Raw genomic sequence first — 27,505 nt, forward strand, 5'->3', positions numbered from 1 at the left:
GTCCGGGCCAGTCGTGAACCAAAAAGGGGGATGCTTGAAGCCATCGCGCGTTATACAATCTACCACCCGGTGTCACTCTGCTGCTTCCCGATCCTGATCGTGAGCCGTCCATATTCCCGGGAAACAGACGCTGCTCTGGGAAGCGCCAAGTCCGAAGTGTTTCGGACTCGTCTGCAGAGAAGACAAATTGCGAGGAGAGAAGGAGCGAGGGAAAGGAGGAAGGGGAAAGGGAGGGTGCATGTCTTGTCTCAGGGGAGATCGGTAGCCGGTGTTGGGACAAGATAATTGAGACGGGGTTAAGACGATAGGTTTCCCCCGACAGTCGCGGGCACAGCATGGATCTTCCCTGCTGCTCGGATGCAGACGGTCGTCCGGATAGAGCATCGGCCCGGAGAGAAAGACTGGAGAAGAGGAGAGGAAGAGAAGATGGAAAGGACGGAAGGGGACGGTCTCCGCTCTTGTTTCTTTGCAAGGTGCCCCTATCGAAAAAAAAAGCAAGGGAAGGGAAACGGCAATCCTCCGCCCCGGGAAAAGAAGAGAAAAGAGGATTAGATAATAGAAGTCAGAGGCCCGGAGAAATACATAGAAGTTAATTAGATACCAGTACAGAAGACATGGCAGGGTATGGAGAAGTATGTACGTGTGTACTCAGGAATCCCAAGATACTAGAATATAATTATTACAACAGACCATCCTTTTTCCGGGAACAACAGCAATAGTAGCAACAGCATCACAAAAATATCCATAAAAATTCGTTTGACCAGGTTCATTATGGCCAATTGGGGGCTGGATTTCATGCTTCATGTCATAAAAAGGTAGGGGCTGCCCCGGGGAAGGGGGAGGCGGGGGGAAGAATGGGCACATCATTTATGTTGAGCTTCGCCCGGGACTGTTCAGGCGATAGAAGCATCATGGACGGGATCATCAGCAAAGATTGCACCAGTGGAAAAGATCCCCCCTATACCAAAGCAAAAGGGTGGACGAGAAAGATGCCTTGGACGGTCAGACGAGATCGCGGATGGCCCATCGCCAATGAATGTCACGATCGCCTCGATCAGAGCCAACCCACTTGTCCACTTTGCGTCTCCATTTATCCTCCTCAGCCCGTTGGCGTCGGATAAATTCTGGCCCAACATCGAATTCCTCGGTGATCGGTGCCTCGTCGGAAGACTCACCGCCACTGGGATCCTCGCCCGCCGTGGGAGAGTGAAGCTCATCCAGGGCTCCAGATGGTCGCCCGACAGCACCAGAAACTTGATCGTCAAGGTCGTCCAATCCTGCAAAGACGTCGTCCTCATCGGCGCTAAACCCGTCATTGTTTCCAGACCCAAAGGAGGCGGCCTTGAGCCAACACATGCGTTGTGGATCAAACACCATGCCACCGACGACCTGCACATTGTGCATGGCACCCACATTGGTGATGAGAGCGGGTGCAGGTTTCGGGGACTTCGGTGCGGTGGCGATATCAAAGTCCTGGATGAGATTTTCGTTGCCTTCCCACCTGAAGGTTTCCGGGTTATAGCGCATGCCTCGTACCGCTTGATAAATTGATTAGCTCGCTGTCTTAAGAATGGGGAACAGAGGTGGATCGATATTTACATTTGGCTTCATGCACTCCAGATCCCATGGGTTTAATTAAGTGAGGCTTGGATGGAGGTTTTATCGCCGGTCTAATTTTGCGATTGCGAACAGGGGCGGAGGTTGGTGAGATCCGGGAGACGATAGAATGGGGTTTCCAATTGGGAGAGAATGCAGCCAGGGGGTTTGCGTCACGAGTCCGTGAATTCATGGAGGCAATGCGTTGCTCGCGCGCATTTCGCGATGCATTGGTATCCCGCGCAAATCTTGGCGTGGGGTTGGGTGGTTTCGAGGCTGAAGGTATGGACTGTTTCGGAGATTCAATTGGGGGAGTAATGCGACTCTGGCTGAGTCGAGCACGCACGGATCGGGGGGCTCCTCGCCCAGCTGGATGCTTCACAAATCTGCTTTCCGTGGAGGCAGATGTTGGCAAATCATCGAAAGACTCCAACTCCGTTCCATCGCCGAAATTGCGGCGCCGCGTAGGTCGAGTGAGCGTTCGCTTGGTCGTTCCCGACCTGGCGGTTTCCGGACTCGTTTCCCCAAAGCTGTGTCGTAGAACCTCAGGACGAGTCGATCGTGATAGTCGGGAGAAGGTTCCCTGGGGGCTTAGAAGGTCACTGGAACTATCCGAATTAGTTCGCCGGGAGGGACGTTGATTCTTGATAGTAGAATGGTGAGATTGTCTCTCTGATCCACCAACTGGAACAAAGGAAGCCTGAGATCGGCGGGTTGAGGTCCGGACATCAACCATGGCGCGCTCCACGGGTGTCTTGGGTCTATTCAGAGCGGTGTGACCCTCCGCACGAGATGGCGCTCGTTGTGAATGATGTGGCGGAGTGAGTGATGTTACGCCACGGATGGATGGCATGGACCGTTTACTTCGGAGTGGTCGATTAGGAACTTTCGGGTCATTGGTATGGTCAGTGTCTCTGGAAGTCCTGCTTCCAAGAAGCTTTCGGCCAGATGGGATAGGAGTGGGAGATGTCGGATGTATGCTGGACGAAGGTAGACTAGACACCGATGATTGAGAAGAGTGTCCAAGTCGAGACTGAGATCGCCTGAATTTGGAAAGAGGTGCACCGCTTTCCGAAACTGTTTCAAGGTGGGTGGAAAGAGTTCGATCATTACCAGATAAACGTGGGATACGAGTGCGCGGAGACCCAGTTGCATTCGTAAAGGTTAAGGTAGTTGCTGGTCGACGTGTTGGGCTCGACGGCCATTCCGTCTTGCATTTGACATTAGGATTCAAGGTCAATTTTCTTGAGCCAAAAGCTCTACCATCCTCGATTTCAATCCCAGAGAAGAAATCATCTGCATCCAAAGGAGTTGGTATGTTCTGACTTCTTTCCGGACCGAGGGTATCATCTGGATCTTGGGCTGCTTGCCGCTTATTGAGCGAGGCCGTGAAATCCAGGGGGCCATCTGGAAACAAGAGACCGTCAAGGCCATCTTCTTCACTCTCTCCTGTCAGACAACTCGACACACTTGGACTGGCAATCGAAATAGAAGAGCTGGGAACTGAACGGCCATCTCGGGCAGTGCCGCCGACTCGGACACCGATGCTACCCTCGGACCACTCTAGATCGAAGTCATCAAGAATAGGGCTAGAAACATTGGCGTTTTCTTTGCGATGGGATAGTTCAAGGGGCTCATGACCGGGCGGTAGTTCCAGGTCTTCAACAAAATCGTCTGAAGTCACCCCAGAATTCTTCTGTGGAGACCGTGGTACGGGGGCCTTGATTGTGGGAACATCTCCATTGACAAGGCAGATATTTTCATCCTGCAATCGATCCAAATTCGCAAGCGTTGATTGCAGACGAGTGGCGATGTCGTCACTCCACGACGGAGAAGCTGTCGATTTCACGGGGCTGGTGGCTGCGGAGCTGATTTGCCTTAGTGTTTCTGGAAAAGCGATGGTTCGGGGGGTCTTGAGAGCCAATATTGTATCCGGACCAGGGAGCTCTACGTCTTCTGACCAGTCATCGACGAAGGTTTTCCTAGACTTCCGAGCCGACAGCCGCTTAATAGCGCCCCCGACAAGGGCGGAATTTGGAATGTCAGCGGGGATAGGAATACCGGCATTTTTAGCTGAAGCAAGAGCTTCCTCCTTGGAGAATTCATCATTATCGTGCAAGAGGACCTGCCAATCCTCATCCCCAGCATTAGAATCGATATCAGAACGAGCAGATCGACGAGACGAGATCGAGTCACGGTGTCCAGAGGGGCGAAACGAGGAGTTCGTGACAGATCCCGTGCTGGATGCAGCATGGAATTGGCAACCATCGTTAAACTGTAGGTCGTCATCATCATCCCAACATTCAACCATATCCTGCTCATAGGGCTGGGCTCGGGTCATCGGCAAGGCCATGCTGATTCAAATATCTGGGCAGAGCACGTAGAAGAGGCAGGCGCGCGTTTGCCAAACAGCCAACGGTGCAATGGCGATGATGAAGGGTCAAACCCGAGAGTTACGACACTGGGTCTCAGAGTAGCAGAGTTGCGGCAAGATGAACGTCATTCCGGGTTGTCCAAGATAAGGCGAGTTATAAGCCAGGCTCTCTCCAGGCCTCTGATGGCAATTCTCGGACGACCTTGGAATAGATTGATTGGGAAGCGCTTTGGGAGGACTCTGGAGGTAGGGAGGTCTGGATGGCAGTCGGAGAGCAGGAATATCTGACCTCCGACAGGTCCACAATTTTCTCGCTGGTGGGCCAGAGAGGTTTCGAGTAAAAGGAAAGGGGGTTCGTTGTGAGGTAGTGTGTGGGTGTATGGGTGGTGGTTGGTGGCTGGATGGGATTCCTCGTGGAGGGAGGGAACGTGCTTAGTGTGAGGACGCGGTGGGGACGTGCTCCGGACGGGTTGGCATGTTCGTGTCGGAGGAGCTTAGATGATAGACCCGCCGTGATGGCTAAGATATTGATTTAGGTCGAGAAGGCGATGGGTTGGAGGATTGGAAAGGATGGTGGAGCGGAGGAGCAGAAGGTGGAGAGAGGAGAAAGGTGTTGCGTGGGCGTCCCTTGGTGGATCACCAAACGGAGGCGCGGATGGTTGCCTTGCCCAGTTCCCGACGACTCGGAGATCCCATGAATCTACTCCCTCTACCCCATCGATCATCATGTCTTTTTCTGAGGTCCGAGTCCTCCAGGTTGCTCGGTCGGATGAGCCTGATTCTTTTGTACTCCTCCATGTCTTCCATACGGGCCCTGCTACCCTCGACTTGACGCTGACAGCCACAGAGGGAGAGAGTCCCTATATAACCACCAGTACGCTGGTATTAAGAAGCTTGGAATGAAATGGTTCGCTAAATACTTCACAGTCAAACAAACTCAACTTCAAGATCTCTGTGCCAAAAACTACCAGGGCTCACAAGACGAATGGGCTCAGACTGTCTCCTTCGTTCTGGGCCAATCAATCTTGTCGGATCAACCACCCTGGTGGTCAGAAATTGAGAGTTCCGCAAGTGTCTCTACCTCCAATGAAGGGAGCAAGGAGATTGTGCTCACGATACGAAAGAGGGTTCAGGATATTACTGTATGAACCTCGCAAGGTCTCATGCCGCTGATATATGTTTTTTAACTGCCTCTTAGCAAAGGCTCGGTGCTCTTACCCTTTTACAGGATGATGAACAGGCCATTGAGCTTTTTGAGTGGTGCGGAGTGACTGCAAGAAAAACCAGTGACTTGCAGAATCAAGTAACAAGCTTGATGGGCCGCTATCGGTCCGCAGAGGACACTATATCCAAGCTGAATCAACAACTAGAGGAGCTCAGGCGAGCAAAGAGCCAACACGAGAGTCAAATGCTGGTCAACTTTCTTCACCTGTTGAATGAGAAAAAACTCAAGATCCGCAACCAGCAGCGACTCCTGGCATCAGCCACAGCAGACCCTGTGAAAGGTAGGGCTCGGCTAGTGGAGATGTTGAGAAGTGGCTTCCCCTCCTTTAATATGCATTACTAAAATACTCGGTAGTTTCCGAGATTCAAGCTGCTACAGGGCGAATCCATGATCCCACAGGTACCTCCCAGGCACCAAAACGTCGTCTCGACGATACAAATGATGCTGCGGAAGAGTCAGATGATGGCTTTGAGCCAATGGATACAGACCACAGGGGCCTTGCTGGAGGATCTCTGAGTGACCAAGAGACAGATGATGAAATGCGATCAACACCCCAGCCATTGGAGGAAGAGGATAACATGACAACAGACGATGAACCCGACGCTCCGGCAACGCTAGGCCGAGCCGTCCCACAACCCCAAGAGGCTGATAACTTGACCCGACCACCCCCTTCGAAAGAAAGAACTCCTCCTCCACGAAGGGAGTTGCCCTTTGCCCGCCGAGGGCCACCGAGGAGGGATACTATACAGACAGAAGCAGCGTCCGCCGGAATAGCAGAAGAAACCGCGGGGGAAACAGATGATGACGAGCTATGAGATGGCTTGGTTTGGGACTCCGAGTCGAAGTTGTCTTCTAGTCTTATAATCTAGCCCTGTTGTAACAAAAAAAAAAAAACAGAAATCGGAAACTGGCTTTGTTTGAGAGTCTCAGTTATCGAAGCACAAGATACGTGAAACACTATATCGGGCTGGGAATAATATACGTTCCCAAGTGGCCAGAGATATTTGGGGTTGATACGGAGGACAGAATCTGTGCGTGTTCGACCATCATCTCCGAAATGGAATTGAAATTTATGGGTCTCAATCTTTTTATGTACAAGTCAACCCCGAACGATAAATCCCAGGTAATACCGGAGAATGGGTGAAGGAGGCTGACCACAGAAACCGGACGAAGCGGTGTCAAGATGATGGAGAAAACAGGTGGTGGAAAGGAAACGGTACATCAAAGGGAGGTAATGTGGTACAAATAACAACGCCTGCAACCATTAGACAAAACACAGAATCAATTCGCGACTCATGTCAGGGCCAGATGACCCCAGGCTTAACCATACAGGGCCTGGGGAGACATCTCCCCAGCAGCCATGAAGTTAGTCTCAGGGTTACCGGTGGCCTTGGCAGCAGAGCAGCGAGCCATGGTGGGCGAGCTGTCATTATGTCAGTTAAGTTAAAAATGAACTGGGGGATGCCAAATCGGAGTGCGTACCTCCTGGAGATAGAATCAGTAAAGAAAAAGTCGTCAATGACCCGCTTGAAAGGAGCTCCGGTGGCCGAGGAACCCTTGTTCTGGTCCGCCAGCTGCACCTTGCTCAAGGCGCTGACGGATGTGGGCTCAACAACATCATAGCGACGCATCACGGGGCTGATTTCTTCCATGCGATCGCGCAGAGCCTCGATATCATCGTAGGGGAGAGGGACGCCGAGGAACTCGCTAGTAGCACGGATGATCTTCCAATCGTCACGAGCCGCACCGGGGAGTGAGGTTGCCGCACGGGTAATCTGTACACGTCCTTCGGTATTGATATAGGTGGCAGACTTCTCGGTGTATGCGGCACCAGGAAGGACGACATCAGCGAGTTGAGCACCTCGGTCACCGTGGTGACCTTGGTAGACAACGAATGCATCCTTCGGGATCTCATTCTGCGCAACCTCATCGGCTCCCAAGAGCCAGATCATCTTGGGAGTAGTCTGTGCAACTTCTGGGGATGGGGTTGTGAAGCCAATTTCGTAAGCACCCGCCCGCGAAGCAGCACGCTGTAGGACGTTGTAGCCTTGCCATTCAGGGGTGTTGAAGTTATTGGCATGCTTTTCAACGAAACTACCCACGACCTCGAAGATGGCCTTAGCGTCAGGGTGCTCGACCGCCGCACTGCCAACCACAATCATGGGCCGCTGGGCGGAAGCGAGCTTCTTACCAAACTCGCCTGAAAGAGCCGCCTTCAAGGAGTTGACGTCCACGCCCAAATGCTCATAGTCAAAGGTGCTCTCAAAGTTTTCGCCGACAAGACCAATTTCCATATCCGAGCGCAAGTACTGCTTACGAATTCGGGCGTTTAGGACCGCAGCTTCATGGCGAGGGTTGGTGGCGACAAGAAGAACGGCATCGGACTCCTCGATACCGTAGATCTTCGAGTTGAACAGATAGTTGGAACGAACATCAACGCCGTGAGCCACAGGAGCACTGCCGCCAGGTTGGTCAAGAGCAAGGTTATCGGATCCTAGCTTGTTGGCCATGTCCTTCATAGCAACTAGCGATTCGGTATCTACCAGGTGACCAGCAATCGCCTTGAACTCGTTGGACTGGAGCTGCAGCTTCTCTTGAGCCGACGAGATTTCCATCAGAGCCTGCTCCCAGGTTGCCGGAACAAACTTGCCCTCCCGACGAATCAGGGGTGTGGTGAGTCGCTGAGTCTTCAATCCATCACAGGCGAATCGGGACTTGTCGTTAAGCCACTCCTCGTTGATATCATCGTTCAGTCTGGGAACCACGCGCATGACTTCCATGCCACGGCTATCGATGCGGATGTTGGAGCCGAGAGCGTCGAGGACATCAATGGACTCGGTGTGCTTCAGTTCCCAGGGGCGAGCTCGAAAGGCGTATGGCTTAGAGGTCAAGGCACCAACAGGGCAAAGATCGATGACATTACCCGACAATTCCGAGTCAAGGTTACGCTCCAGATATGTACCGATTTGCATGTCGTTGCCACGACCAGTGGTTCCCAACTCCGGTGCACCCGCGACGTCATTCATAAAACGGACACAGCGAGTGCAGTGGATGCATCGGTTCATCGAGGTCTTTACTAGAGGACCGATGTTCTTGTCCTCTACCGCTCGCTTACCGCCCTCCTCATGGAACCGACCACGGTCAGCTCCATAACGCATCGACTGGTCCTGAAGGTCGCATTCACCTCCCTGGTCACAAACCGGACAGTCTAGCGGATGATTGGCGAGAAGAAACTCCATGACACCCTCCCGGGCCTTGTGCACGAGCGGCGAGTTCGTTTTCACGACCATTCCTGGCTGAACGGGCCAGGCGCACGACGCGACGGGCTTGGGGGCACGCTCAACTTCGACGAGACACATACGGCCTAGATACATACACGTTAGCATGCCCAAACTGAGGCAACTTATGTTTGGATTTCTCCAGCGGGGAGGGTTGAACCCACAATTTCCGGCAACCAATAATTTCCTTCATTACTGCAGTGTTAGCAAGATCCATTCTCGAGCATTCGAAATCGGGTCGCCAATTGAACACATACTCGTGATAGCAATATCTAGAATCGAGTCAGTACTGTGAGGAACAAACAAGACAGATCTCTCGCATCGAGGAAGCCATACCTGGGGATTGTTGCACCAGCTTTCTCGCATGCCTGGATGAGAGCCGAGCCAGCTTCGAGAGAGATCAGCAATGGACAAATGGAAGAATCAGAGGGAAGCATTACCTTCAACCGACACCTTCTTGCCATCTATACTCTTTCTGTCAATGCGTTTTCATTAATGAGTTCGCGGATTGGAACATACCAATGGTGAGTTCCACCTCGGCCGCGCGAGGGGCGGTTGTCGCGAAGGCACGGGCCCTGGGCACCCGGAGAGACCGGGCGGCCGCACGGAAAAGTTGCGGCCGCATGATTAAACGTGAGACGATGAAGGAGAAGGGGGGGTAGGAGGGGATTGGGGATGGGGTGGACGAGGGGGTCGAGGAAGGAGCTTGACGTTCAGCGGTCGGAATCTTCTGGGTTACATAATGCTGCTGACCATCCGGGTGCTGACTCAGCAGGACCTCGCAAATCCCAAATGCGCGGGCGCGGATTGGCCAACGGGCTGATTGGCTCGGTTACGGACTGCGCGGATAAACAGGGGCTCCGGGCCAACATCAAAAACTGCCCGCGGCTGCCCCTGGCTTTTCCCGCTCCTCATCTCATTCACGGGCATGATTTATTGTAGGAGACAGGGCGATCAGTCCCGGCCTCCTCTGCAACATTGTCCCAGAGCAGAATTGCACCGAGCTGGAGCAGTCAAGGGAGAATTTCCCCGATGATGACATTGTTCTTTACTGACGGTAGCTACATCACCATGCCAGACACCCCCACCGGCCAGCCGGATTCTTGGGCGCCGTGAAGGAGATCTTGCTCATGATCAAGTCATAGATTGACGCTATGTACACTCTCATTCCATATGATGAATTCCTTCTTCACTCCTTTCTATTGCGGAGGTTGGTAATACACTTCCCTCAAAAAAAAAATAAAAATAAAAATAAAAAAAAAAAACAATTTTGCTCGCAGGCGAGTTGGTGGCACCAATACCTCGGAACATTTCTTCCAAGAAAGCAGGACAAATTGAACACCGCAACGCCGAGTTATAATACACTCAACAAGTCCCAACCCTCCGAGATATGGGGACTGGAAACCAATCCGTAGAAGACAGGGAAAGACACAAAGGGATGTGTGAGTAGCTAGTGCTATGCGCCGGTCTGGGAGTCGGTGGATTGCCACGTTGATTCTTGTTTGGTCCCGGGCAGCCAATTCCGAGAAACGCTGGTTCCTCGCGGTCGCACGCGCCCAGCACCATCGTCCTCCTTCTTGGAAGAATTGATCGCATGTGAGGAATGGGGAGCGACGAGGTCATATGCTCGACTCCCGGGGAAAGCGTAGCCGTTCGAATCCCACGGCTTGCTTGAAGGCCGAACATTCATAGGCAGGATGGATTCACGGGCACGGAAGTGGTCTGCGTTCGCTCGTTGGTCAGCAACATCATCATGGCTGTTGCGATCATAGAGGTAGAGGCCCACGAAGGTGAGCCCAATCCCAACAGCTTGGATGGAGGTAGTGGAGCTGCCAAACCAAACAATGGCAACAACAATCACAAAGACCCGTTTCACGAGGGAGGCAACCGAATAGGAGACAGGAGACACCATGGACAGGAGCACGAAAGCCAGGATGTTTTGCGCGAAGTGTGACACGCCGTTAAATACAAATTCAGCCATCAGCGCGCCGTGATCCAGCGACCCCTGTTTGCCCGACAAGGAAATCACACCGTCCTTGATGAAATCGGCTACCAAGGGATACCCTTCGCTGACAAACCAGATTGGCAGGGTAAGGAAGAAAGCCAGGCCGGAGCAATAGCAGAGTAGGTTGAGCTTATCCAGCTTCCGCCGTCCTGGATATTGTGCTTCGGATTCCGCACGCTCGGCTTCGTTGAAGAGCTTCTTAGAGAAAATGTTCTGCGAAACGAAAACCAAGGCAGCCAGGAATGCGCACATGATCCCAAAGAAATTAGTGGATAAATCCGTGGAGCATGCCAGCATGACTCCAACGGTAAGAGGGATCAGTGAGAGGTAGGTTGCCCTCGCATATCGGATCCGAAACAGAATTCGGTATGCCAGAACGGTGAACAGTGGCGAGAGGCCTTTGATGGTGTGCACCAACGATACGGGGATCTGTGAAGTGGCCATGGAACTCAGGATGTGCCCGGCTAACTGGAACACCGCGAGAGGCAGCGCGGTGGAGATCACCTCCCGCGATGGGTAGCGAATACCATGCTTGAGGACTGGTACGCTCTGCCGTAGCCATGGAATCACTGTAGACAGGTATACAAGCAATAGGCACCAGATGGAGACGAAGGCGAATTGGACGATAGTTAGAGTAATTGGCATCGGTAGTGCGTTCAAGATAGACTTTGAAGACGTATTCGTGAGAGCAGAGGTCAGATACCAAACGAGACAGAGAGACTGGATAGGTATTCATGATTAGCCAGCACAGCTAGAAGCGCCCGAGGGGGAAGGAACCTACAATCAAGCGATAGGACACCGGTGCTCGAAGTGCTTCCGCCAGTTCGTGTGCATTGGCACTCATGCTGCCGTTTCGGGTTCGAATGGTTGTAATGGCCTCGCTGATGCTCTTCCGAGGCCGATGCTTAGGATTCCTCGCGGACGCATGATTGTGCTCGCGAGAGTAGAATGTCGACTTCCGGGGCTCCCACAGTTCACTTGGCGCATACTTCACCGAGGCAGTTGGGGTTGGACGGCTGGATCCTATGGCTGCATCGAGAGATTCATCGTAGGGAGGAAATTGATCGATGGGGCTGCTGGCAGGTTGGGAGGAGGGGTTTGTTGGGACTTGCAATTCCGGTTGGCGCAGGGATGACCGTCGCCCATGGCCCGTCACTGTAGTTGTAGTCATTGTCGTTTACGGAATCCGTGTAAACGTGGTCTAGATCGGAGGTTAATTCTTTTTTTTTTCTGCTCGGCGGTTCTCCTTCGTCTCCCTCTATATTGGCTCCGCGTTGACCGCGTGTTCGGTGTCTTGCATCAACTTACCCACGAAAGTTGAATCGCGCAGAGCAGGCGATGTATTCGGGTTGCCCTCCGAGAGATGTTGCGCCAGCAGGGAGGAGAAGAGGAGGGTTGGCGATGACGAATCTCAGGCGAATGAGCGTGGAGAATGGAGGGCACACGTTGCAAGAGGCGAAACAGCCGGTGCCTGGCGACGCAAAGTAGTCGCGTTCCCACAATCAGTAAAGGAGAGGGAGAAGCCGAAGAATCGGGGAATCGGGACCGACAATTCCAAGATGAAGGGGAGGGGGGGGATCGAAGTGAAAGTAGGGTCCGGCATGTGTCTGGGGTTGAGGGTCGCCGAGTGCGACCGTCAACCGTTACATGATCATTACAAGGTACCCGTCCAATACGCCTCGGAGCTCTCCGTGTGGCACAGGGCCAATATGGCCCATACTCCATACTGCTATGTAGACTGTGGTCGATACACCTTCCTCAAAATGTGAAATGAAGCTGACTCACGGACTTGAAGAACCTGGCACCCTTGATAGAGAAAGTCTTCATGTATCGATCATTCTCGGAGCCTCGAAGCCCTGTCTCCGCGATTGTTCATCTATCGGCTCTTATCTGCCAACCCGCCGTATCTGCCGGAAAAGGAATAGGTGACCCGAATCAAGGGAAATCAAGGGAAATCAAGGGAAATCAAGGGAAATCAAGGTAGATCAAGGTAGATCAAGGTAGATCCAAGGTCACTATGTGACCGCAACCCCATATCTGCGAAGTTTCGACATTCCTTCCTAAACAACTGCGAGTCCGAATTAACTCCTGGGGCCTGGAATTGGGGATGTACTGAATTATGATTCTCCGTGAGGAGGAAATAAAGAGCTGCATATCTCTCTATATCGGCGGTGTTTGGATGGTCATCCGAATGTCCCTCGATCCACTCCTGCCTGCCGGTCTGTCGCAGTGGTAAGATCTCCTCGCCGGGTATATTGCTCGTATGGGGACTGGGTCACACAACTGATAATTCCCAAGGAATTGGGCGCTTGGTGGCGTGGTCGGGTAGATATTTGGAATAGGATCTCATATTGACACCATGTTCCTCTGGCTTCGGAAATGGGTATTCTTATTAATGGCATGTACGCGGGGGAGCTAATAGGGCTTGTTATATCTATAGATTGGGACATTTTTGGTTCTTAAATCTAAATATTGATCTATTCATATAGTAGATACCTCGACACAATGCTTATATAAATATGAATACGTATTGTAAGTAGGTCAGGTCATTCACCACTCTATCGCGAAAATCGACAGCACCCCGTCACGTGAATGGTACTCCCAAATCCCACCAATCCAGTCAACCGAGCTCGGTCTTCTCCTTCGCCTCCTTTCAAGCTCTCTTGAAGATACAAAAGTCGGCTAGTTCAACCAGCGACTACCCACGGACCATACTCCACATTTCCCTCTGTTGATGTGGGGTGTCTATAGCATTCCATGGTGGATCCCGTCAACTCGATATAGGTCATCCACGCCTTTACTACCAGAATATTTATCACCTGACCTTCCGTACCTTTCATATGTCTATCAAACTAATAAAGAGACCATATCACTACTAATCGTCACAGAACAAGTATTGAGATATGCAATTGTGCGAAAATACCTCACATCGTTAAACCGACACCCAAGATGCAAAAGCAATATTGTTTCATCTTCGCCCCAGTGTTGGCCTCATCCTGGTTATTCTATGGTCCATCATGCATAAGTCAATCATTGAGCCTTTCGCCAATGGAGCTATTCCGCCAGAATCCACTCGTCTCGGAATTCCACTCGGAATTGCCAGCTGCAGGGATTAGTCTGTCTGAGAGATGGGATGTTCTTGGACCCTTCAGGCTCGGTACGAGAGGTCAGTATACCGAAAGATGAGAAATGGCCGTGAATTCAGCCTATCAAATTAACAGGTTCGAGGTATGCATGCAGAAGCAATATGGGGAGCCGATCCGTTGGAGCGCTATGGTGGATTCCACCACCTGCAGAAAGATCCTGAAACGAGCTTCAATAGTGCTCTCCCAACTAATGGAACTGTGAAATGGATGGCTGCATATTCAACCGTTTCAAGCTCCTCGTATAGCCAGACAGAAGCTCTCCTGAAGGTGAGCTTTCCGAATGTCGATTGGGATACGTTGCATTCGGTATATGGTTGGTCAGCCCTACAGTATCAATCTTGGGCCCGTGGGACACTTGAGATCACAGGATCCCAGCCAAAAACGATCGCGCTCTTCGGTGGGGGCCTTCTTGAATTCTCCGTGGACGGTAAGCGCCACTTTGGTGGAGATTTGTATCAGTATAATCGAGCCCCTAGCATCCTTCGGTTAAACCCCGGCCCCCATGCGTTGGACCTGCGGCTGACCCGGGATGTTCGTGCGCTGGGGGGACTGACAAATACTGTGGAGGCTGTGATTCGTGCCGAGCTGCGAGACGATGAGGATTTACTCACGGTGGACCATAACAGTCTACTAGTGTCGGAGTTGGCTGAAGGGAGACTCGGTAGTCCCTGGGCATCGATCAGCGTACAGAATAACGGAGCAGAAACCATTGAAATCATCTCCTTATCGGGTTTGAAGGTCAAGCATATCACCCTTTCTCGACAGGAGAAATTCTCACTGATACCCTTGGAAACATAGGACGCGTCCCAGTTGTTTCTCAAGGCTCCTTTGAAACTCTACGCCTACCAAACTCGACCTCTTATCTTTAGAATTTCCCCTAGGAAACCAAGTGATCCTCATATATCCGCCAGTATAGTATTCTCAGTTGGCCAGAAAAAAATCTACAGTCGGCCTTTCAATATCTCATTTGAGGATATGCCACTTTCCGGTCCCCTACGATTCACATATCTGCATCCGTCCTCCATAGTTTCTTATGCTATCATGCGGCCTCCACCACTCGATATATGCAAAATGGATTATGCCCTTCCAGTGATTGTTGTCTTCCATGGTGCGGGGTTGCAGGCAAATAGTCCTCAGGCGCGTGAGATGCTTGATGCGGCGTATGGGGTTTGCGCATGGATGTTGTTTCCAAGTGGTGTGACGTCCTGGAGTGGTGATGACTGGCGTAAGTCTACCTAATGGAGGCTTTAGCTCATCCTCAAATTGTGTATGCAGCCACTCAGGTAATTTTTGATATAGATTACTGGGGTATTGCTGACCTTCAGGCCGCATTACTCGCAATCCCAGACTGGATTGCCAACGTCGATTGGCGGGGGCCCACTTCTTCTCAAGAAGACTTGATCGTCGTCGGTCACTCCAATGGCGGTATGAACCAGTCATGAAAGATATGAAAATCCTGATACTGAGTCAAAGCAGGTCAAGGGGCATGGTATTTCTCTACACATTTCCCAGACAAGGTCTCTGGCGTGGCGCCTGTAGCGGCATATACGTCCATCGAGAGTAGGGCTCAAGTGTTCCTCTTCATCATATTCCCCTCATTTCCGTGAAAGATGATATGCTAACATGGGTAGACTATGTCCCTTATACCATGTGGCAGTTCTCAGATCCCTCCCTGTCTTCGGTTCTCTCGAGATCCAGGTCTAGTTACCGACATGAACTATTACTGAGCAACCTTGCTGGTATTCCAATAGCACAGCAGCATGGCTCTTGCGATAACAATGTTCCAGTATACCACGCAAGACTGATGCATGAATTGCTTGATCAAATTCAATGGCCGTCTATGTATCAGGAGCTACCCGGAAAACCTCATTGGTTCGAAGGTGTGATGACGACGCAGTATCTGAGAGACTTCTATCATGTTATGATAAACAAAACGAGAAAAACATTAGAAGACCAACTCCCGGAGACATTTACAATCACAATTCCGGCCTCCGGTGATCTGGGTTCTAAAGCAAAAATCCAAGTGGATCAGCTTCAGTCTCCAGACACGAACGGCAAACTAAAGGTCAGCCGCGCATCCGGAACTCATACCTGGTATATCACCACCTGGAATATCTATCGCTTCCACTTGTCCTCGGAGGGTCCTCGGATCGAACTGCCATTGTTCATCGTATTAGATAATACTCAAATAGCATTTGACGTGGACCCTTCTCAACTGCTAGAAACATGGTACCTGAAAGACGCCAACGGCCAGTGGAGTGTCTCGCACGATTCGCACTGGAGGACTTTAGATCAACGATATGGACGCCAGCTTGGCGCAATGGATGCGATTCTCCATACTCGAGGGCCCTTCACCATCAGAATGTGTTCTCCCGGCATTGAACATGCTGCTCTTCAAGTCAGTCGTAACCTTCTTCAATACTTCGCTGCAGACTCTCAGATCGTCGAGGGATGCTTGGATGATTGGGAGCGGTCTCAGCCTGGATCTAATACCATCACCCTCGCAATGGGCCAAGATCTTCCTCCTGCATTACTCGATTCATACCCAATTCGTATAGAGCGTGATCGTCTGGTTATCTGGAAAAATCATTCAGTCCTTGCGCGGTCTGTTCGGCGTCATGAGTTCTCATGGGAAGCGGGCCTGGGGGCGGTTTTCCTGCGACCTCGGGAGGATGAAGCTCTGGAACTAGTGATCTGGGGCGCTGACCTGGCTGGTCTGAGCCAATCTCTTCGCCTTGCTCCTACCATCACCGGGTCTGGACAGCCGGATTATGTAGTTCTAAGCGATCACTGCCGCTGGCAGGGTATTGCTGGCGTGTACGCGGCCGGCCATTTAGATCGATCCTGGCAGGTTTCCCCTGCTTCATACCACTCCCAGCCCATTTGAAGACATCGAGTTCATGTGTGCCCTTGCTTTGCGACAGAGAGCTGGTATCTAGCATCTATCCGGTAACATAGATATGACATAATGTTCCGATGAATTGCCTCCTCAGCAACCGTGCTCATTGGCCAAAGGTTTTTAGACCCTTTGAATGCATCGAGCCTCTACCGCACATTGAAAACATAAAGAGAAGTGAGTATTTTATTGATAGTGTATCAACAATATGAGTACTCCCAATAGCTCCTTGGAGTGATTTTATGGACTCGTCGTGTTGTCGCTTACTTTGGCGTCTCTTAAAAGTAGATCTACGAGTGTTTTCACCGGGAAAGAGTCGTCAGGGCTTGCCTTCTCTGCCTGATACTCTTGAGCTTTCCAAAATGGGCCAATTTCTGGTATTACAGGTTGAGGTACCTACTTCCCCAAGGCAGATGTGCGTTACAACTGATCGTAAAGGTTGTTTGGGCGTGCAATGTTTATATTGCCCCCGTGCCTGCCTCCAGTGAAGCAGCAACCCGTCGAGGAGTCTTTTCCCGCTTCCCCCTTCACCTCCGACTTGTCTTTCTTCCTCCAACCCGATTCTCTCTCTGATTTTCTCCAGCCTTTCATCTCCCCTATGCTGTGAGGTTTACCTTGCATGAGTCTTCATTTCCCTCCCATTCCCGGTATTGTGCCTTGAGGGGCAGCCACTCACATCCTGGTTTCCATTCTATCTTCTCCAGCCTCACCCATCTTTAAAGAGCAGGATGTCTACTTTAACTGCACCCTCCATGCTGGCCCGCATGACCAAGGAAGGGCGGTTCCTCGCCCACGATGGTGGCGTGGACATGCGGCACCTCGCCTTCGGTGGACGCGAACCCTCGGTGAGCTCTGTTTTTGATGGGTGCTGAGAATAGAAAATATTTTGGGCATTTGATCTAATGCCTCCAGGATTGCCAGCACTCCAGTAGCCGCCATAGCCATTCGGACCTGGATGAAATGCCAAGGCATGGGGATGCGCATGTGCCATCGTTGGATGAGGATGCGGATGTTCCGTCTACCAAGGTGAGCCATGTTCTAAGAGATGAACAACAACCGCTCGCAATCTCACAATCCTAGAAGCAGAAGTTGGGCCATAGGGAAGTCGATTCTTCGGTTGGTCAAACATCTCAATTCGAGAAGGTCCTCACAAAGAAGCCCCCAAGCCTAGACTCAAGAACACATGCCCAATCTGATCGTTCTGCCGGTCCCTTGCGGATCACATCAGCCAACGATGCACAACCCATCAGTGATCTCGCTGATGCTGTGAGTTCTCATATCCAGGATGACAGGATATCAGAGCTTCTTCGACTCAAAGAGGAGCTACTTGCTGCCAATTCCAAAATTGCTTTGCAGGAACAAGAACTTGCACAGACCCGAGTCATCAAGCACACTCTAGATCAGGCACTAGGCCCTCCTTCTGAGGCAGATTTTGGAGGCCGTGAGATTACCGAGCAGACAATCAGCCACTTGCAGAGTGCTTTCAACGCCTCAAATCCCGCATTTGGCCATTTCCAGGACACCTGGAATGCACAGGAGGACTCACAGTCCGATATCTCGGATGCCATGTCTGCAGGAGCATATAATCGTACTCGTGGCCTTTGGAACCAGCAAAACCAGACCCCTGTCGGGATCAATGTGAATGATCCTCCCTTCAACAAACCGCCTGGAGAGGCTCTCCAGGATTCTCACTTAACAGGCCAAGATCCTTGTCGGTTCTGGAATGGTTCCACTGTCTACCCTGCCTTTGCCGGCCCCGGGTCATTCCAGCCCCAGAGAGTTCTCTCCGGCCTCTCAAACCCTGGATATGGCGTCTATTCGCGGCCACCCAGTGAGCATTCGCGGTTTGTCCAAGCTCCGCTTCCTGGGCCTCGCCGATCTTTTTCCCAGGGACTCCGCGGTGGGACTCTTTTTCCAAACCCAAATCCTACCTGGGGCGCCTACACTCCTATTCTTCCCAACGACTCTGCTAATAAATCGCCTAAATCTCCCGGGTCACCAACTAGCAGACCATCCAGCGGGTTCCAGTCGATCGGGATATATCCAGTGCCATCGTATCAGACACGAGCAGTCACAACGGCTCTTTCTCCAACTGCATCTGAATTCACCACCACGAACACGACAGGAGGAGCCTCTTGGCCAAACTCTACAGTGAGAATCATCGTCGTCTTTAGTTGGGATTTTTACTTACTTGCTGCCGCAGACTAGCGGAACTCCTATTCAGACCTATATTTCCCCTCTCGAGCCACTCAATTATAGACGCCTTCTCGACAAGAACGTTTCGTGTGACTGGAAGTATATCGTGGATAAGATTGTGTGCAACAATGATCAGCAGGCATCTATCTTCCTGCAGCAGAAGCTCAAAGTCGGAACGACTGAGCAGAAGTACGACATCATTGAAGCTATTGTTAGCCAAGCGTACTCGCTCATGGTAAATCGGTTCGGAAATTTTCTCGTCCAGCGTTGCTTTGAACATGGAACTCCCGAACAGGTGGCTTCCATCGCCAATGCAATCAGAGGTAACACGCTCAGCCTGAGTATGGATCCATTTGGGTGTCATGTCATCCAAAAGGCCTTTGATTGCGTTCCGGAGGAACACAAATCTGTCATGGTTCACGAGCTCCTTCGCAGAATCCCAGAGACGGTGATTCACCGGTATGCTTGCCACGTCTGGCAGAAACTATTTGAACTCCGGTGGAGCGATGATCCTCCCCAAATTATGGCCAAGGTAAACGAGGCGCTACGTGGCATGTGGCACGAAGTGGCTCTGGGTGAGACGGGGAGCCTGGTTGTTCAGAATATCTTCGAGAATTGCGTGGAGGAAGAAAAGGTATAGTTCGTCCATTCTCAGCAAGTTCTGAGTTCTAAACCTGCCCCGGAGAAAGACAAATAGATGTGATTTAAGACAGACGCAATGCTGAGAGTGAAACAGAGACCGGCAATTGAAGAAGTTTTAGGAAAAATCGATGTGCTCGCTCACGGTCAATTCGGCAATTGGTGTATTCAGCATATCTGTGAGCATGGTGCGCCGCATGACAAGAGCCGTGCCGTGGAGCACGTTCTTCACTATGCAGTTGATTACAGCATGGATCAATTTGCATCCAAGATTGTTGAAAAATGTTTGAAAATCGGGGGATCGGAGTTCTTGGACCGTTATCTTTCTCGAGTGTGCACTGGGCGTGCGGATCGGCCTCGTATGCCATTGATCGACAGTGAGTTGAGTCCTATTTGATGCCTTCCATATCTTCCCTCCCCCACTCCACACCCTACTCCCAGAGAATGCAAAGAAAACCTGGGTAAAATGGAGCCATACTAAAGGAGGCTTAGTTGCGGGGGACCAGTATGGCAACTACCTAATTCAATGGGTTCTTATGAACGCTGCTCCTCACCAACGGGAACTTGTTGCCAGTCATATTCGGTATGTAATTCTGGATGTTTTTACTTTTGGGACATTCTGTGATATTGATTTTTTATTTAGTAAGCACATGGTTTCCCTTCGAGGTTCCAAGTTTGGATCCCGCGTTGCGATGCTCTGCTGCAATCCATCCCATGCCACCCGTCCCGGCCCTGGTACGGGAATGCAAGTTGGACGCTTCAATCAATTTAATGAGGAGAGATTTTCATCCACAGGCTCAAGCAGTGGTCGTTTCAATCGAAACAACCAATGGAACCCCAGCTATTCTCCATTTCGTTGAAACGTTGCCCTCAATGCCATTATCATTGGCGGATCGACTTCATTCCCGTGTCGTCAGCAGAGAAAGCACTTAAAAAGATGAAAAGACCCAGTCATCAAAGAAAGAACGAGAAAAAAAAGCAATCAAACCCAACGATCATTTGCTGAATTAGTCTTTACATCCATTATCTCCACATTCCCTCTCTGGCATCTGAACAACCTGGTCATCTCCCAACCGTCAGAGCTGGCAACCAACCCCTTTTTTGATGCATGGTTTCCTTGTTGATTTTCGTGGATTCAATCTTGACAGTTCATCCTGCTTGCCGATCTACCAATTTGGCTTGTCATTCCCCCACGTTCCATCACCTCAATCTCCTTGTTACGTCGAGAGACGAGCGTGACTCGAAGACCACTGAGGTGTCAATCTGCTTGTGATGGTGACTGATATCTTCGTTCAAGTTCGGACCAATTATTCGGTGGCTATTATGCCGAAGAGTTTTTGTTTTTCAAGAATTCCCTACGTTGTTATGCGTCACACAATATCTACCGCCGACTTTCCCTTCTGTCGCTTTTTGCTATAACTTCCACGGTTGCTATTCTCCATTTCATGTTATCCAGCCAAACAAAATGGCCGTTGTCGTGCGATTCCAGATACTCCAGGACTGATATCTTTACCATTCCAGTCCCATATAATATTTCTGTTACATTCTCGGTCTCTCCGGTCATCCATCCATCATTCTCTGATGAATGGCTTTTATGTAAAACGTACATAATCGTAGGGTCGAGTAGTTCCTCGTCAAGCAGCGCTGCCGCTTGATTCTTGTAACGTGGGAGCCGCATCATCATCTTTTTCCCATGGCTTTCGTCGTCGGGGCTTTTCGCTCGAAATATCATGCCCTGTTAATACTGTGTTTGGAATCTCCTGAATCCCGGGGATAGGTTGTCCTGTGGTAATGAGCTCCACAATGTGCGCAAATGAGGAAGGATATGCCGGCTCTGAAAGGGGTGGCGCTTCAGTGCTAGAAGCCATCGCGGTCTCGTCAGCATATGCCTTGTCTGATGGCTGTGACAATGTTCCAGCCGGATCTAGTCCCGATGCCTCTGGTGGTTTAAGTGCGGTGAGCCAGGCTTTGTAGGCTGTGAAGTCAATGGGAGGCGAGAGGTTTTCTTTTCTAATTAGATTTCAGCAATGCCATCTGAGGAACAGTGATATATCTATGATGATACCTCGAGTAGAAGAAACACTTGGCCTGTATGACAAGGTCATCATCACGGCTGATCTCCTCCGCAGATGCAGGCACCTCGGCATGGCCTAGAATTATTGCCAGGCCTTTAGCAAACTCGGCGTCTGTGTGAAACGGGTATGCATGCAGCTGTTCGAATGAGCTGGGCGATTGAGTTGGCTGCGTCATTTTTAGGAGCCTAAGTTGATCAGGGAAGAAGTAGCTGCTGGTGCAAGCCTTGGAGAAGTTGCGGAGGAACGAGGGGATGTGGGGCGGAGAGTCGCGATCGAAGTTGTTATCTATAGCCGAGGCTCCAACAATCAGGATGCAGGCCCTGCTGAAGGCCCTCGATTGAGTCATCGAATGCATAGTTTTGGGGAAATTTAGCTCATTACGAAACGAAACCACTTGTGATAAATAGGTATTTGGTTTTATTTTCGAATGTACAGACCCAAACTCCCCCTCCATGCCTTTTTGCCGATGGGAAACCTGGAGCGCCGCTGAAAGCATGCAATCATATCAAGAAGCAAATTATAAGAAGAGGAGCTCTTACTCTTCGAAGTTCTCAGATCTTTCTAAGCTCTAGTATCCATTCCATCGGGCTTGGCAGAGTCACCGGTGGGTGTGCGATTGCTTCTGCTCTGGCAACCAGGACAGTTGTGGACGACTTCATGAGCAAAGAGATCACAATCGATGCAAAAGTGATTCTGACATGCGGTGCATTCGTAACGGCTGCTCACACTCATCCCCTTTGCGGTATTTTCAGAGGCTAGCCACTGGTCCTCTGGAGGTACGACGGGGAACGAAAGACCGCAGGCAAAGCAGGCAGAGCTTTGCGAGGCACGTCGCCACGGCACTTCCACCCAATTGATCAATGGGAACAAGTGATGATAGGAGCGCGCCAGATGAGTCGAAAGAATCAGGGTGAGCCCACAGGATGGGCACTCGGCTGGGAGACTGCATACTTTGCTACCGCAACGCGAACACAGATATCCCCCACGGGACGGTTTGGAATGGCATGCGCAGAGAGAAGAGTGGGCCTCTACGGTGCGAGAGGGAAACCCCATCATCAGGAGCGAGCTGGCAGATTGTTTTTGCGAGTAGGCGGCCGGGGGGGTTGTCACGTCCATCATCAGCTCTCGAAAATGCTGCTCGTGGAGTGCAACACCGTAGACGGTCTCATCACCGCCATTTGTCCGCGTACATAGCTCTCGACAAATTGCGACCTGGGCGGCGAGTCCGACAATTCGAACGCGTACTTTGTCACTAATCAGTGTATTGATAGTTTGATGAATATCCCCAGGGTCCGAGGAAAGGAGGGACCCGAAGATGACCAGCACTTCTCGGGTACCATGACTCGGCGTATGACTGCGCTCAATTGCGCGTTAGCGTAATCCGAGAAAATGGTGTTGTGCGAGTGAAGGGGACATAGCATACAAGAGCGCGCCTCGAGCCATTTCAAGGCCATTCTGTAGACTCGGAAGACCCTTGGGATCTTGAGTTTTGAGCGACTGGATTGCGGTGAGATGTTCAGTTGGATTGCCACTCATGTCGCTGATGCGCAGGGCGAGACCATCTCGCAGGCCCAACACTCCGAGTTGGGAAATGGGATTCTGCTCGAAAAACTCCCGCACGAATTCCTGTGCATATCGCAGGGTCAAGAGGTATCGGGTCGGTCGGAGATCCTTCTCTGCCATGGACTGTGAAAGGTCCAGGATCAGGATGAGGTGTCGAATAATGCCACGCTGAAGAGGTGTTGTATCTTTCAATAGTCTGGCCGCACACGACGTCAGTAACCGAAGCGCCTAGCTTCACGCAGGAGAGCAGGAAGCCTAACCTTTTCCGCTTCCCCGCTTCGAGCAGTCCTTCCACCGTTGAACTGATTGTTCCGTCCGCCCCTTCGACCAGAGTCTCCCAGGTCCGGGACAGCTCCCATTCGGCGCCGCCTCGCTGTTTTCTCTTTCGTGACCGCGTGCGATCATTGCGGGTGACCTGGAAATCATCCTCGTCCTCAGTCGCATCTCCCACATATTCCTCGTCGGAGTCCGCCATGGTGAGTGGGGTTGATGGTGTGGTGAGATGGGGTTAAAGAAAGGTCGTGAAAGGAAGCGGAGTATCGAAGCCGCTGGATTGCTGAGCCGCTGGGTCCAAGCTCCGACGGAGCTCCGTGCGAAATGGGAAAACCTCTCCTGTGCACCCGTGCTTTACAGTCATCACGTCGGCAATTGGGGACGTGGCTTGGGTGAAACCCGTCCAAATCAAAGAACCGACGGTAGCCGTGGTCTCGGGAGCTTCGCTTCAGCCGCGATGTGGGGGAGAAGATCCATTGCGGCGTCGAGACGCGCAGGTGTAGCCATCCAAACCGGCCGTCACCCAGTCGCTCTCCGCCCCTCCCCCTCCTTCGCCTTTTCTTCCGCCACTTCCTCCTCCTCTTCTCCTTACTCTCGCCTGCGCCCTCGGCTCCCGATCCCGCCCAGGCTTGACTTTGGTTTTATCCCAATCAGATATTGCTCCGCCGAAGCTCGTATGATGGCGTCCTCCGACAGAGATACCTTGCCTGACGTGTAAGTTGGTGTCCCCCGAATGGTGGGGATGACCTTTTGTTCATTGTTATTCGTTCAGCAATCTATCATTTCATACTTGTCGATCAGCATCTAATCTGGCTTTATAGGGCGAAGCCTACCAACTATCATGTGTCTCTCTTCGATTTGCAGCTGGGGGGTTCGTGGGAATACAAGGGTGTGGTGAAGGTTGACGCTACGGTCACTCGTACCACGAAGGAAATCGTTCTGAACTCCAAAGAGATTGAAGTGCAGAGTGCTGAGGCGTTGAAGAAAGATGGTATTTACCTTCCAAAGTGAACTTGACAAGCATGGCTAAATGAGACTCGCTGACAACGGCCTTGTTTGATTCTTCCAGGAACGTCACTGGCGAAGGCAACGGAAATCACTTATGATAAGCAATCGGAACGTGTGACGGTTAAATTTCCCCTGGACATTCAACCGGCAGATATTGTGTTATCGATCAATTTTACTGGCACCATGAACAATGCTATGGCCGGCTTCTATCGCTCCAAGTACACCCCCCGTCGGAGAGCCCGCTGCGGACACCCCTAAGGAGGGTGATTTTTACTACATGCTGAGTACTCAGTTTGAGTCTTGTGATGCTCGACGAGCATTTCCTTGTTTTGACGAGCCAAACCTGAAAGCCACATTTGACTTTGAGATTGAAATTCCCAGAGGACAGACGGCGCTCAGTAATATGCCTGTTCAGTCTGAAAGGGACGGTAGTAACCCGGGACTCAAATTCGTCACCTTTGAGAAGACACCTGTGATGAGCACCTATGTCAGTATACTTCAACAGCTTTGCTGTGTCAATCTTGCTGACAACCCATAAACGTCTTTCAGCTCCTCGCATGGGCAATTGGAGACTTCGAGTACGTGGAAGCGATGACCGAGCGCAAGTATCAAGGAAAGAGTATCCCCGTGCGCGTTTATACGACGCGTGGACTCAAAGACCAGGCTCGCTTTGCACTGGAATGTGCCCATCGAACTGTCGACTATTTCTCCGAGATCTTTGAAATTGAATACCCGCTGCCCAAGGCAGATCTCCTGGCTGTGCACGAGTTTGTATGTGCCGATCCTCGTTCCCTGCGATGATACTTAATGTGCTGGCGTGCACTGCTAACACAGCCATTTTTAGGCAATGGGTGCCATGGAGAATTGGGGTCTGGTGACCTACCGCACTACTGCCGTTCTTTTTGATGAAGGCAAGTCGGATAATCGATACAAGAACCGCATTGCCTATGTCGTGGCTCATGGTAAGAATTTCTCGAGTATAATTTACTGGGAGCCTTTTGACCTGATGTTCCTCCTACTTTAATAGAGTTGGCTCACCAGTGGTTTGGAAACCTTGTCACTATGGACTGGTGGAATGAGCTATGGCTGAACGAGGGGTTTGCTACTTGGGTTGGTTGGTTGGCCGTTGACCATTTCTATCCTGGTGAGTCTCCCTCTAGAACGAGGTCGAAAGGCCGCATATCTAACCTGGAAGTTATGCAGATTGGAACATCTGGTCACAGTTTGTCGTACGAAATTCCCGAGGTAAACCCCCTATCTTCTCAGAGAGCTCGATTTGACGTTACCGTAGGCTGAGGGTGTCCAACAAGCTTTCCACTTGGATTCACTGAGAGCTTCCCATCCGATTGAGGTGCCCGTTCGGAACGCTCTCGAGGTAGACCAAATCTTCGACCATATCAGCTACCTGAAGGGAAGCTCAGTCATTCGCATGCTGAGTGTGCACCTCGGCCGAGAGACTTTCCTGAAAGGGGTTGCAGCGTACCTTAAGGCCCATGCATATGGTAAGACAAGACTGCAACTAGAACATGCACACATTCGTGTCTATTCTGATACCCTAGTTTATAGGTAATGCCACAACAAATGACTTGTGGTCGGCTCTGAGCAAGGCTTCTGGCCAGGATGTACACGGGTTTATGGTAAGTGGGAGTAGCGCTGGGAGGATCTTTGAAATGATTCTAATTCAGTCATTCAGGACCCCTGGATTCGCAAGATCGGATTCCCAGTCGTTACCGTGGCAGAGGAGCCTGGCCAGATCAGCGTCCGCCAGAACCGCTTCTTGTCCACGGGAGACGCGAAGCCGGAGGAAGACGAGACCACCTGGTGGATTCCTCTTGGCATCAAGTCCGGCCAGAACCTGGCTACTGTGGACACTCGTGCTCTGACTGAGAAATCCGATATTGTTGGCGGTGTTGGCGAGGATGGCTTCTATAAGATCAACAAGGACCTCGCTGGTTTCTACCGAACTAACTACCCGCCTGCACGATTGGAAAAGCTGGGACAGTCCCTGAATCTCCTAAGCACTGAGGATAAGATTGGGTTGCTGGGCGATGCCGCTGCACTTGCAGTTTCCGGGGAAGGAAACACTCCTGCTCTATTAGCTCTTCTCGAGGGCTTCAAAGGGGAGCAAAACTATCTGTGCGGACCTCTTCCTTGTAATGCTCTTTACGCCAACCGTCACTAACTTTGCCTTCTCTAGAGTTTGGTCCCAAGTTTCTTCATCCCTGGCCAACCTCCGCTCTGTCTTTTCACAGAATGAGTCGCTTGCCGAGGGGCTGAAGAAGTTCACTCGTTCTCTGGCTGGCCCGGCGGTCGAGAAGATTGGCTGGGAATTCCAACCCAACGAGGAGTACCTGAATGTCCAACTTCGCAAGTTGTTGATTGCAATGGCAGGCAATGCCGGCCAAGAAAGGTAAATTTGAGATGAAGAAAACAAAATAAAAACAATCCTATTTTGTTTATTGATCATAGAGTTGGCTAACGATCAATGATAGCATTATCGCGGAGGCCAAACGCCGATTTGATCTCTGGGCTTCTGGTCAGGACCCTAGTGCGGTGCACACCAACCTTCGATCAGCAATCTTCAGTCTCAATGTATCTGAGGGTGGCCCTCGGGAGTTCAATGCAGTGAAGAAGGAGTATCTCCGTACGGACTCTGTGGATGGCAAGGAGATCTGCCTGGCTGCCATGGGACGGACCAAGGAGCCAGCTCTGGTCCAGGAGTATTTGGACTTTGTGTTCTCAGACAAGGTGGCCATTCAGGATATGCACAGTGGCGCCGTGGCTCTCGCCGCCAACTCCAAGATGCGCCATCTTCTGTGGGAGTACATGAAGACCAACTGGGTCTCGGTCGAAGCTCGTTTGTCCTCCAACAACGTCGTGTTCGAGCGGTTCATCCGGATGGGCCTGTCTAAATTTGCCGACCATGCGATCGGGAACGATATTGCCGAATTCTTCAAGAATAAGGAAACAGGGGCTTATGCGCGAGCTCTAGTCATTGTGTCGGACAATATCCGGACCAGCGCATCGTATCAGGAACGGGACCAGGCGCTCGCCCTGGAATGGCTGCAGACTCACGGCTATGCGTGAGGATTGGTCCGACCTGCGTCAGAGCCAGCCGGGCCACCACCGTGACCAGGACTCGAAGCAGATGTTATCACCCGAATCCGTGACATTGGGGTGGGTTGGACTAGTAGGCTAACGTGCGTAGATCACCTGGACTGGCCAACTGAG

The 27,505-nt window shown here is 51.3% G+C and overlaps 10 protein-coding genes across 10 annotated transcripts; 5 read left to right on the forward strand and 5 right to left on the reverse strand.

Moving 5' to 3' along the window:
* Window positions 1-1,002: 1,002 nt before the first annotated feature.
* N7462_000262 (putative cytokinesis regulator (Byr4)) lies at window positions 1,003-3,949 on the reverse strand (the record flags this gene model as incomplete). The annotated part of the gene is made up of 2 exons (XM_057071988.1): window positions 1,003-1,538; window positions 1,600-3,949. 2 exons carry the CDS (start codon window positions 3,947-3,949, stop codon window positions 1,003-1,005), a joined length of 2,886 nt encoding a protein of 961 aa, XP_056938518.1.
* A 747-nt stretch (window positions 3,950-4,696) lies between these two features.
* On the forward strand, window positions 4,697-6,010 carry N7462_000263 (uncharacterized protein; the record flags this gene model as incomplete). The annotated part of the gene is made up of 4 exons (XM_057071989.1): window positions 4,697-4,844; window positions 4,898-5,112; window positions 5,169-5,475; window positions 5,550-6,010. The coding sequence occupies 4 exons, from the start codon at window positions 4,697-4,699 to the stop codon at window positions 6,008-6,010; spliced, it is 1,131 nt and encodes a 376-aa protein (XP_056938519.1).
* Window positions 6,011-6,515: 505 nt separating this feature from the next.
* Window positions 6,516-9,403, reverse strand: N7462_000264 (putative NADH-ubiquinone oxidoreductase, subunit G; the record flags this gene model as incomplete). The annotated part of the gene is made up of 8 exons (XM_057071990.1): window positions 6,516-6,618; window positions 6,678-8,559; window positions 8,638-8,660; window positions 8,731-8,745; window positions 8,810-8,861; window positions 8,914-8,937; window positions 8,993-9,236; window positions 9,314-9,403. The coding sequence occupies 8 exons, from the start codon at window positions 9,401-9,403 to the stop codon at window positions 6,516-6,518; spliced, it is 2,433 nt and encodes an 810-aa protein (XP_056938520.1).
* A 526-nt stretch (window positions 9,404-9,929) lies between these two features.
* Window positions 9,930-12,081, reverse strand: N7462_000265 (putative ER to Golgi transport protein (Sly41); the record flags this gene model as incomplete). The annotated part of the gene is made up of 4 exons (XM_057071991.1): window positions 9,930-11,198; window positions 11,260-11,633; window positions 11,787-11,888; window positions 11,979-12,081. 4 exons carry the CDS (start codon window positions 12,079-12,081, stop codon window positions 9,930-9,932), a joined length of 1,848 nt encoding a protein of 615 aa, XP_056938521.1.
* Window positions 12,082-13,708: 1,627 nt separating this feature from the next.
* On the forward strand, window positions 13,709-14,422 carry N7462_000266 (uncharacterized protein; the record flags this gene model as incomplete). The annotated part of the gene is made up of 1 exon (XM_057071992.1): window positions 13,709-14,422. The coding sequence occupies one exon, from the start codon at window positions 13,709-13,711 to the stop codon at window positions 14,420-14,422; it is 714 nt and encodes a 237-aa protein (XP_056938522.1).
* Window positions 14,423-14,695: 273 nt separating this feature from the next.
* Window positions 14,696-16,511, forward strand: N7462_000267 (alpha/beta hydrolase family protein; the record flags this gene model as incomplete). Its single annotated transcript, XM_057071993.1, has 4 exons — window positions 14,696-14,849; window positions 14,924-15,049; window positions 15,101-15,184; window positions 15,256-16,511. The coding sequence occupies 4 exons, from the start codon at window positions 14,696-14,698 to the stop codon at window positions 16,509-16,511; spliced, it is 1,620 nt and encodes a 539-aa protein (XP_056938523.1).
* A 737-nt stretch (window positions 16,512-17,248) lies between these two features.
* N7462_000268 (Pumilio-family RNA binding repeat-containing protein) lies at window positions 17,249-20,215 on the forward strand (the record flags this gene model as incomplete). The annotated part of the gene is made up of 7 exons (XM_057071994.1): window positions 17,249-17,365; window positions 17,433-17,546; window positions 17,601-18,671; window positions 18,724-19,350; window positions 19,453-19,732; window positions 19,848-19,938; window positions 19,999-20,215. The coding sequence occupies 7 exons, from the start codon at window positions 17,249-17,251 to the stop codon at window positions 20,213-20,215; spliced, it is 2,517 nt and encodes an 838-aa protein (XP_056938524.1).
* Window positions 20,216-20,989: 774 nt separating this feature from the next.
* On the reverse strand, window positions 20,990-21,776 carry N7462_000269 (DUF5572 domain-containing protein; the record flags this gene model as incomplete). The annotated part of the gene is made up of 2 exons (XM_057071995.1): window positions 20,990-21,365; window positions 21,421-21,776. The coding sequence occupies 2 exons, from the start codon at window positions 21,774-21,776 to the stop codon at window positions 20,990-20,992; spliced, it is 732 nt and encodes a 243-aa protein (XP_056938525.1).
* A 215-nt stretch (window positions 21,777-21,991) lies between these two features.
* On the reverse strand, window positions 21,992-23,468 carry N7462_000270 (TFIIH/NER complex subunit SSL1; the record flags this gene model as incomplete). The annotated part of the gene is made up of 3 exons (XM_057071996.1): window positions 21,992-22,784; window positions 22,854-23,161; window positions 23,214-23,468. The coding sequence occupies 3 exons, from the start codon at window positions 23,466-23,468 to the stop codon at window positions 21,992-21,994; spliced, it is 1,356 nt and encodes a 451-aa protein (XP_056938526.1).
* Window positions 23,469-23,723: 255 nt separating this feature from the next.
* On the forward strand, window positions 23,724-27,361 carry N7462_000271 (M1 family metallopeptidase; the record flags this gene model as incomplete). The annotated part of the gene is made up of 12 exons (XM_057071997.1): window positions 23,724-23,980; window positions 24,088-24,257; window positions 24,336-24,432; window positions 24,494-24,761; window positions 24,824-25,045; window positions 25,119-25,236; window positions 25,302-25,519; window positions 25,566-25,776; window positions 25,841-25,911; window positions 25,968-26,410; window positions 26,472-26,684; window positions 26,767-27,361. 12 exons carry the CDS (start codon window positions 23,724-23,726, stop codon window positions 27,359-27,361), a joined length of 2,883 nt encoding a protein of 960 aa, XP_056938527.1.
* Between the last annotated feature and the right edge of the window lie 144 nt (window positions 27,362-27,505).

Source organism: Penicillium macrosclerotiorum (assembly GCF_028827735.1).
Source record: "Penicillium macrosclerotiorum strain IBT 26536 chromosome Unknown utg000001l_segment0_segment0, whole genome shotgun sequence".
In the NCBI taxonomy this organism is placed as follows: domain Eukaryota; kingdom Fungi; phylum Ascomycota; class Eurotiomycetes; order Eurotiales; family Aspergillaceae; genus Penicillium; species Penicillium macrosclerotiorum.